Source organism: Panthera uncia, assembly GCF_023721935.1.
Source record: "Panthera uncia isolate 11264 chromosome E2 unlocalized genomic scaffold, Puncia_PCG_1.0 HiC_scaffold_19, whole genome shotgun sequence".
NCBI lineage: Eukaryota > Metazoa > Chordata > Mammalia > Carnivora > Felidae > Panthera > Panthera uncia.
In genome coordinates this window covers 16,518,839-16,528,563 of record NW_026057588.1, presented here as the reverse complement: position 1 = coordinate 16,528,563, position 9,725 = coordinate 16,518,839, and the positions used below count along the sequence as shown (strand labels likewise).

The window sequence follows — 9,725 nt, the reverse complement described above, 5'->3', positions numbered from 1 at the left end:
TATCATCCTCTCCCAACTGCACCATGCTGCAGGCAGGGGACCTAGCTGAGTCTCCAGCTCCTCAGAAACTGGCAGTTCAGGCCATTAACTTGTCAGTCAACAGAGGTCTGTTCGCCCAGTCTTAGAATCCTAGAGTCCAAACGCCTGCCATGTGAGGACGTCAGAATCTGAGCTCAGGAACGAGAGAGAACCTGAGTGTGGGCCCCCAGTCACTACAGGCTCAGGAATGTCAGACCCAGGGTCCCAGCCCCCTCCAGGTCGCACTCGATTGGCTCGGGGTCCCGCCCACCTGCCGGGCCAGCTGTGCAGCGCACCGGCCGGCCAGAAGCGTGGGAACGCCCCAGCTGGGCGGCAGGCGGCCGTCAGGACAAGCTGCGCGGTTCCCAGCCTCCCCGCCTGCCCCAGCTCGGGCACCGCCGCCTCCCAGCCGTCGCCCAGCAACCACAGCGGGGACGAGGGGCTGAGCCGGGACTGCGGGGTCTCGGGAAGGGGGGGGATGCTGGGGGCCTGGATTCCTGGATCCTTGGACGTGCTATGGGTTGCAGCAAAAGGGGTTCAACCCCTTTTTAAGAGGGGTTTTGAAGCGAGAAGAGCTGGACCCCCTCCTCTTCTCGGGGGTCCCGGTTGCCCCAGGCACCCCGGTGTCCTCTTCTTGACCCTCAGGCCCAGGCCCCAGGGCGCGGAAACTAGCGAGGCCCCAGAGGCTCCCGTTTATAGCTTCGTTTCCACTCAGCGCCGTCCCTCCGAGGACCTGGGCTGAGCAAGTTTCTTCCACTCTCTCCCCCCGCCATGTCCCCCACAAGCCTGGCTGGGTGCAGGTGTCCAACTCAGCCGGGACGCCCTTCTTCGACCCAGGTGTTCTGGCTCCCAGACCCCAATTTGGCTGGGGCGCCCGCCCGCGGGGAAACCCCGCCCTGGTTGCCCCCATTCATCCAAGTCTCTGCCGCGCGAGTTCCTCAATGGGAAAGGGCGGGTCTCCAAGGGGGCGGGGCGAGTGGGATCGGGCCCTCCGCGGTCTCTCAGAGACAGAGGGCGCGGAACCCGCCTGTGTTTCAGAGTGTTGGAGCCTGCAGCTGGGCAGACTGCGGGAACTCCAGGCCAGAAACGGGGTGGCCTCTAGCCTGGGGCGAAGAGTCGGGCGCGAAGGGAGCTCCCACCAGGGTTGTGAGAGGTGTGCTATTGAGGAAGAAGTTAGCAGGAAAGCCCGTGCAGCAAGTCTGCGGAATCTTGGGGGACACACGACGGGGATGCTGGTCTCCGCCCTCCTCGTTCTCCTCTTCTGCCTCAGAGGGCATGCAGGTACCTCTAGGGACGGATGAATTTGGGGGGAGGATTGTTTGCCAGCTGCCTCTTTACTGGGGTGGATGGAACTGGGGGTTCAGACTCCTAGATCTGCCGGACGAGAACTTCGGGAGCCTAGGCTCCTGGGTCCCGAATGAGGGAGCTAAGATCGTTCCTAAACTCAACCTTACTCCCTTCCCCCAATTCTCCTAGGCCCGTCGCCCCATTTCCTGCAACAACCGGATGACCTGGTAGCACTGCTGGGGGCTGAGGCCCGGCTGCCCTGTGCCCTGGGCGAATACTGGGGGCTGGTTCAGTGGACCAAGGACGGGCTGGCTCTAGGGGGTGAAAGGGACCTACCAGGTGAGACTGTTCTCTCTACTCAGGAGGGGTTGGCTCCAGGTGGGGGTGCTGAGCTTGCACCGTATCTGAAGTCTCTATTTTAATGTTTTCAAATTTAGGAAATTGATGGGCTCAGATAAACATCTGGGAGAACTGAAGTTTTAGCTTCTTTAGGGGGTAGAAGATTTTTGTTTGTATTATAAAATACTACATAAATGTAGGAAGGCATATAAAACACAAAAGGAAGATTTGCCAAATAAAGTAGACACTCCTGTAACTACTACTCATGACCCTTGTCAGCTCCTCAGAAGCCTTTCTTATTCCCTCTCCTACCATAGCCCTCTCCTCACCCCAGACATAGTACTAATCTGATTTTTATAGCAATTGTTTTCTTTTTTCCGACGTTTTCACCCCCAAGTTTGCCATGACTCTGGATGCGAGAGGGTTAGTCTCTCTGGCTCAGCACCCACTTTTTGGTGTCTTTCTGGTGTGGGGTGCCTGGGAAAGGAGACTGAGGCCAGGAACTCAGAATCATGGTGTGACTGCCTCTTCCTTAACTTCAGGGTGGTCCCGGTACTGGATATCAGGGAACGCAGCCAGTGGCCAGCACGACCTTTACATTAGGCCCGTGGAGCTAGAGGATCAAGCATCATATGAATGTCAGGCTACACAAGCAGGCCTCCGCTCTCGACCAGCCCAACTGCATGTGCTGGGTGAGGACTCAATCCACTTTTACCTGGGAAGCCCAGGGGGACAGCCAGTGCTTAGCTGAGTGTCAGAGTCCGAGGAGCCCAGAGGGGTGGTTAGTTAGAGCTGGGAAGATTGGGGTCTCTGGGCCCAGGGTCCAGCTCTGACTCCAATCCACCCCACAGTACCCCCAGAAGCCCCCCAGGTACTGGGAGGCCCCTTTGTGTCTCTGGTTGCTGGAGTTCCTGCAAATCTGACCTGTCGGAGCCGTGGGGATGCCCGCCCCATCCCTGAGCTGCTGTGGTTCCGAGATGGGATCCGTCTGGATGGGACCACCTTCCACCAGGTCAGGTCGAAATCCCTGTGCAGCTCTTGCCCATTCAGGGAAATCTGGGGTCTGCTCAGACCACAGGCTTATCCAGAGGAGAAAAGGGCATGGGAGGAAGGAAGTTCAAGGGTTAGGACCCTTAGTATGTGATTAAGGGTAAGGATTCCAGAGCCAGACATCTCGGGTTCAAATCCTTGCTAGTTGATCAAATCACTTGCTAGTTGATTGATCTTGAGTTCAGGTAACTTAACCTCTCTGTCCCTCAAGTTTCCTTATCTGTACAATAGGGACAATAATATTCACTTCATAGGGTAATTGTGAGGATTAAACAAAGTACTTTGAAGTGCCTGATACATAGTAAACACAATATAGCAAGAAGATGAAATCATTATTATTATTCATAACCTCCAGACCCTGCTGAAGGAAGGAACCACTAGGTCGGTGGAGAGCATCTTATCCTTGACTCCTTCCAGCGCTGATGACGGAGCCACCTTGGTCTGCCGGGCCCGGAGCCAGGCCCTGCCCTCAGGGAAGGATACAGCTATCACACTAAGCCTGCAGTGTGAGTGCAGTTAAAAATTGACCCTCCAGGCTGCAGGCCCTTGGGAAAAGAGAGGCCTGAGGTCTGGACTCCAAGGTTTGAGGAAAGAGGAGGCTGTGGACCTGGGACCCTGGGGAAATTGGGACCTGGAGTCTTGGACTTCTTAGCTCAAAAGGAAGAGGAGAGGGGCGCCTGGGTGGCTCAGTCAGTTGAAATTCCAACTTCGGCTCAGGTCATGATCTCATGGTCTGTGAGTTCGAGCCCCACGTCGGGCTCTGTGCTGACAGCTCAGAGCCTGGAGCCTGTTTCAGATTCTGTGTCTCCCTCTCTCTCTGCCCCTCCCCCTCTCATGCTCGCGCGCGCGCGATCTCTCTCTCTCTCTCTCTCAAAAATAAACATTAAAAAAAAAAAAGGAAGAGGAGAGTGGGGACCCAGACTCCTGGGGTGGAGAGGCTGGGCACTGGACTCAGATGCTCCATGGAGGTGTTCCAGGTCCTTGCCCACCGCTAACCATTGACCTACCTCCACAGATCCCCCAGTGGTGACTCTGTCTGCAGAACCACAGAGTGTGCTGGAGGGAGAGAAGGTCACTTTCCTGTGCCAAGCAACAGCCCAACCTCCTGTCACAGGCTATAGGTGAGGTCGCCTCTCCTCAGCCCAGAGCAGGGTTTAGGGAGGACTGGGGTTGGGACGTGCGCGGGAGTGCCAGGGGAGCAGGGACAACATGAGCAGCCTCACTGCCTCTGCAGGTGGGCAAAGGGAGGTTCCCCCGTGCTCGGGGCCCGCGGACCAATGTTGGAGGTTGTGGCAGACGCCTCATTCCTGATTGAGCCAGTGTCCTGCGAGGTCAGCAACGCAGTGGGTAGCGCCAACCGCAGCACAGCGCTGGACGTGCAGTGTGAGCGGGGGAGGGGCCCTGGGTGTGGCCAAAGTGGGGCAGTTGGGGGGCGTGGCTGCGACTGGCTGCGGGAGAAGGTGGGACGGAAAAGGATGTAGGCAGGGATTGGCTGTGCTGGGTCAACGCCACGGGGAGCAGGGGCGGGAAGATGTCGTTTCTGAGTAGCCGATCCTGGGTCTGAAGTTGCATCCTTCCCCGACCATGTGACACCTCCTCTCCTCTCCTCTCCTCCAGTCGGGCCGATTCTGCAGGCAAGGCCGGAGCCCATGTCTGTAGACGTAGGGGGAGACGCTTCCTTCAGCTGTGCCTGGCGCGGGAACCCGCTCCCACGGGTAACTTGGACCCGCAGCGGGGACGCGCAGGTGAGACCCGATCTAAAGCCTGTGGCCGTGGCTGGCGGTGGACAGAACTTCCTCTCAAGGTCCTGCCCCTGATGCCCCTACCCTCTCCCAGGTGCTGGGCTCTGGGCCCACGCTGCGTCTTCCGTCGGTGGGGCCCGAGGATGCAGGCGACTACGTGTGCAGAGCTGAGCCGGGGCTCTCTGGCCTGGGGGGCGGCGCTGCGGAGGCTAGGTTGACTGTGAACGGTGAGAAAGTGGCGCTTCCTAGAAGACCTGGCAGAGCCTGGGACGGGACACAGAGTGGGAAGAGGGGGCCAGCCCTAAACGGGGGTGGGCGTGCCCTTGAGAGGGAGAGCTTTTTGGACGGCGGGGCCTGGGGCTGGGAGCCAGACCACGCGAAGGCGAGCCTCTGAGGGATTCGGGGTTTGTTGAGGGGCGTGGCCTGGTTGATTGGCTTTAGTGAAGTGTGCCGAGACCTGGCCCCGCCTTATTGAGAACTGACGTTTCTGAGGACAGGGCCTCTATATGACTGGTCCACAATCTCCAAAACAGCTCCCCCAATTGTGACCGCCCTGCATTCTGCGCCCGCCTTCCTGAGGGGCCCCGCCCGCCTGCAATGTCTAGTCTTTGCATCTCCGGCCCCAGATGCTGTGGTAAGGGAATGTCCCCGCTCTCATGACCAGCCCAGTTGTTATCCCTGTCCTCCCAAGCCAGACCCCCAAAACTGCTATGACCACCTCTAACTTTTCGACACCTTGCCTGCCCTTCCTTCCTTCTCCAGTCTTCTTAATGACCTCCTTTTTGTGTGTGCCCCCAGGTCTGGTCTTGGGATGAGGGCTTTCTGGCGGCGGGGTCTCAGGGTCGGTTCCTGGTGGAGACATTCCCAGCCCCGGAGGGCCGCGGGGGCCAGGGCCCAGCCCTGATCTCTGTGCTACACATTTCGGGGACCCAGGAATCGGACTTCAGCAGGGGTTTCAACTGCAGTGCCAGGAACCGGTTGGGCGAGGGAGGTGCCCGGGTCAGCCTGGGGCGTAGAGGTGAGATCCTGGGCCTGAAGCCTCCAAATCTGAGGATCCCAAACCCCCACACGCCACAGTCTCTAAATCAAAGACCTCCAAATGCAGACACCCTCAAATCTTGAAAGCCTCAAAACTATGAGTCCCTTGAACCCTGAGACCCTCAAAACAGTAAATTCCTTCAAATACGGAATTCTAAACTGAGAGACCCCCCCCCTCACACTTAGGTGCCCCAAAGAAAGGAAGTTCCAAATATGGGGAATGGTAAAGTTAAAAACCCTTCAAACTCTAGGACTCCCTAGAGCCAGGGAGTTTAAACTTGTGGAACCTCAAATTCATGAGCCTGTAAGCCTAAGGGACCTCAAGCTAAGGGACCTACAAACTTGGGTATCCCCAAACTTGGGGACTTTTTGAATCCAGAGACGCCAACGCAAGCAAGTCCTGAGTCCCTGTTCCCCAGTTCTTCCTGGGTCTCATGCTTACCCTCCTCAGAACATCCCCTCTCCTTCCTGTAGACTTGCTGCCCACAGTGCGGATTGTGGCTGCAGTGGCTGCTGCAGCCGTGACTCTTCTTATGGTCATCATTGGGGTGGCCCTCTGCTGCTGGCGCCATGGCAAGGGTCAGTGACTGAGCCCCACCTCAGCACCATCCCCCAGCCCCCTCCCCGCACTGACCTGGCTGAGACCCGCCCCAGTCTCACCTCTCTGGCCTCAGACTCACCTTCAGACCCTGGTTCCTCCCTCAAGCCCTAAGTCCTTCTCCTCAGGGTCACACTCCTCCCCCTTGCAGGTTCTCATTGGTTCCCAGCCTCCTGACCCAACCCAGCCCTCTCTCTTCCTGTTCATTGGTCTCTGCAAACCATGACCCTGCCCCATCACTTATCTCTGCCTCCCACTGTCCCTGGCCTCAGCCTCTTTCTCCAAGCAAAAGAACCTGGTACGAATCCCAGGCAGCAGTGATGGCTCCAGTTCAAGAGGCCCTGAAGAGGAGGAGACCGGCAGTGGCGAGGACCGGGTAGGATGCAGGGTCCCCAGACAAGACTCAGCCTCTAGAACAACTAGTAACCCAGTCCCAACTGTTCTCCCAGTCCCCACTGAGCCCCCAAACTCAAAGGCGGTCCACATCCTAATAAGTAATCCCGGGCTAACATGTCCCCCAAGTCCAAATATGCTCCTGACCCAGTTATCCCCTAGACCAAATACGTCCCCAGGGCCCTTTGTTGTCTTGAATCTAGACCCCAGCTCCAGGTGCTCTTGGTCCCTCCTGCCTGGCCTCCACTGTCCAACTGAGGGTTGTTAGGGTCTGGCGCTGGACCAGGAGGATCCTCTGAGTGCCCCCTCTCACTAAGCACCCTATCCCAGGGCCCCATCGTGCACACGGATCACAGTGACCTGGTTCTGGATGAGGAAGGGGCTCTGGAGACCAAGGTAAGTGTTGGGAAGGGATGGTTTCCTTTCACTGAGTCTCCAGCTCTCTCCCTGCTTGGTCCCCTCCTTTTTCACTCTCTTGCCCCCAGAGCTAGGACCCAGCCCCCTCCACACTTTCCTCCTGCCTCCTGGGCCACTTCACCCACCTCCAGGTCCTGTTTGCACAGCTGCTTGATAATGCCCACAAATGTGTCCCAGCCTTGGCCTCCCTCTCGGAGCCCCACATCAGGGCTCACTCTGCCTGTGCTTTCCCATCACAGTCCTGCCTCAGGTCTCCTGGATGCCTCTGCCAGGCCCCTTCCTACCTACCAGCTCCCACACTGGCCTCACTTCTCCCCAGACCGGCCCTTCCTTTGAAGTCCCCTCTCTTGGCCTCCACTGACCTCAGTCCCTAGCCCAGAGCCCTTCTCTGTCCCCTCTGTACCTAGCACATGCTATTCTATTGGCTTGAAACACCACTTTCCTTCCCATACTACCTAATTCTGCCCTTCATTCCTCTGGTCTCAGCTCACACGTTTCTTGTTCTAGAAAGTCCGTGCTTCCCTACTCACAGCCCTGATCATTCTGTCTGTGTTCCACCTGCCACAACTAGGACCGCTCTTTCCTGGATTCCCATCCCAGCCCTGAAATCCTGTTTGTGCTTCCCCATCAAGCCTTCTCACTCTGCCTGTATTTCCCTCATCACTACCCTGACCCCCCTGGACTCTGGTGATTTGCCATTTCCTCTTTGGCCTGGGATCTCCATGTAGGCAGGGCCCAGTCTCTCCCCTTGATAGACATGTCCAGCAGCAGCATAAGACATGACACAGAATCAAAGCCTTGGGGCCGGTGGGCAGATGAATGAATGAATGTCTTGGTCTCAACCGCTCTGTTCCCACTGCATCTCCTTCCAAACCACCAGCCCTCAGCAAGCCTATACTCCTCTGTTGCTGCCTTTCTCTGCCCATTTCCGTCTGTCCTTTTATCTCTTGTCTCTGTTTTCCTGTCCCGATTTGTCTTCCTATCAGTCTGTACGTCTATCTCTCTGACTCTGGGTCTCTGTTTGCTCTTGCTTCTGTCTTTTTGTCTCTCTCTAGTCTGGCTCTAAGTGTGCCTCTCCATTAGTGACCCTCACCCCATCTTATGTCCTCACATACATTAACAAATCCCATTTGTCCCTCAGGACCCAACCAATGGTTACTACAAGGTCCGAGGAGTCAGTGTGAGCCTGAGCCTTGGTGAAGGCCCTGGAGGCGGCCTCTTCTTGCCGCCCCCCTCCCCCCTTGGACCTCCAGGGACCCCTACCTTCTATGACTTCAACCCACACCTAGGCATGGTCCCACCCTGCAGACTGTATAGAGCTCGGGCAGGTTATCTCACCACACCCCATCCTCGAGCTTTTACCAGCTACATCAAACCTACATCCGTTGGACCCCCAGATCTGACCCCCAGGACTCCACCCTTCCCATACGCTGCCTTCCCCACACCCAGCCACCCACGTCTCCAAACTCATGTGTGACACCTCTCCAAGTGAAGAGTCCTGGGATCTTCAACTTGCCGTAATGGATTGTCCTGATTTCTGAGGAACCAGAACAAGATGGTGACCTTACTCCTCCAAAATTGAACACTGATGGGAGAGAAAGATCATTACAGTTGTCTGGATTACTGGTGTACAGTCAGCTCAGTCAAAGGGGACTGAGGTCCCCAAGTGGGAGCAAGATGGCCACTATGACCGACTATTCCCCTGTGTAAAAGAGATTCAAGATGGCAGATGGGCTCTTTGTAGACGGACGGGGGCAGGGGGTGATGGGATGGAAGGCAGGGATGGAAATTGTTTCTAGGTGTGGAAAGAAGAGATTTCAAGATGACCACCTATACTGAGAAAAAGGCAACGTAGGTTAAGATGGAGGCCAGACCAGGCCCTGTCCTGGTTCTCCCTGAGGGACCCTTTGCTTGGCCAATTCAAGTGCAGCCAAGATGGCTAATTACTCTCTGGGAACCCCACATGGCCACCATCTCGATTCCTTTCAACCTCCTTAAGGGCCCTGGATGAACTGAATCCAAGGAATGAGGATAGGGTGAGAACCATCATGGGGAGAGGAGAGTAGTGTGGGGTGGGTGGGGTGGAATCTTGGAATGAGAATATTTATGTTTAATAATAAAAAAAAAAAGTCAATGAGTGAATGCGTCTTGGAGATCCTCCTGGCATTATTACCCTCCATCAAGGAAGGGGTCCATTAAATCAGCCCTAAGACCCTTCCTCTACCCTATTCTCTACCCTAGGCGATGAAGTGGCTGTAGGAACAAAACCTTGAGCCACCTCCCACCCTTTTGCTACCCATTTAGCACTCCGGGCTCTTTTAACATACATCTACACAAACACACATGCACAGATGCACATACATGATAGTGTTGCCCCAGTTGGCTTGCGGAAAACAGAATTCTACAGTTATTTAAGGAGACAAAGCAGTGAGCCCTGAAGAGTAGGCAGGGTGGGAGAGGCTAGGGGTGAGAAAATAGAAATGCCATGGTCCTTAAAGCAAGGATAGGGTTGAGGCCCTTGTCCTGAGGTGCTGGGTACCTGACTCAGGTCATCCTTAAAGAAAGGACCTACGGGCTTTGGTTTTATGCATACTTGAGCTAGGAATTAAAGGTCCAGACACCTGGGATCCTTGGAAAGCAGAGCAGAAGGCCAAGAGCCCAGGTCCTAGGGAGAAAGGGTGGGGGCTTGTTCTCTGGTCCTGAAAAAGAAAGGGCCTGCAGTCCAGATTCCTGGATCTGAGGAAGAAGGGGACTGGATCTCAACTGCTGCATCCTTGATTAGGGAAATTTCAGAGCCTGTATTCCTGGGACCTCAAGAGACAAATCTATCGGGGGACGGTGGA

The 9,725-nt window shown here is 56.1% G+C and overlaps 1 protein-coding gene across 1 annotated transcript; it reads left to right on the top strand.

Annotated features, from left to right (window-relative positions):
- Positions 1-789: 789 nt before the first annotated feature.
- KIRREL2 (kirre like nephrin family adhesion molecule 2) lies at positions 790-9,059 on the top strand. The gene is given in 16 exon segments (XM_049620802.1): positions 790-835; positions 838-1,299; positions 1,495-1,644; positions 2,187-2,336; positions 2,496-2,656; positions 3,050-3,200; positions 3,710-3,815; positions 3,929-4,077; positions 4,312-4,439; positions 4,531-4,663; positions 4,970-5,070; positions 5,235-5,454; positions 5,949-6,053; positions 6,345-6,448; positions 6,796-6,861; positions 8,024-9,059. Coding segments are annotated over 16 exon segments (2,568 nt in total). The 3' UTR covers positions 8,360-9,059.
- The last annotated feature ends 666 nt before the right edge of the window (positions 9,060-9,725 follow it).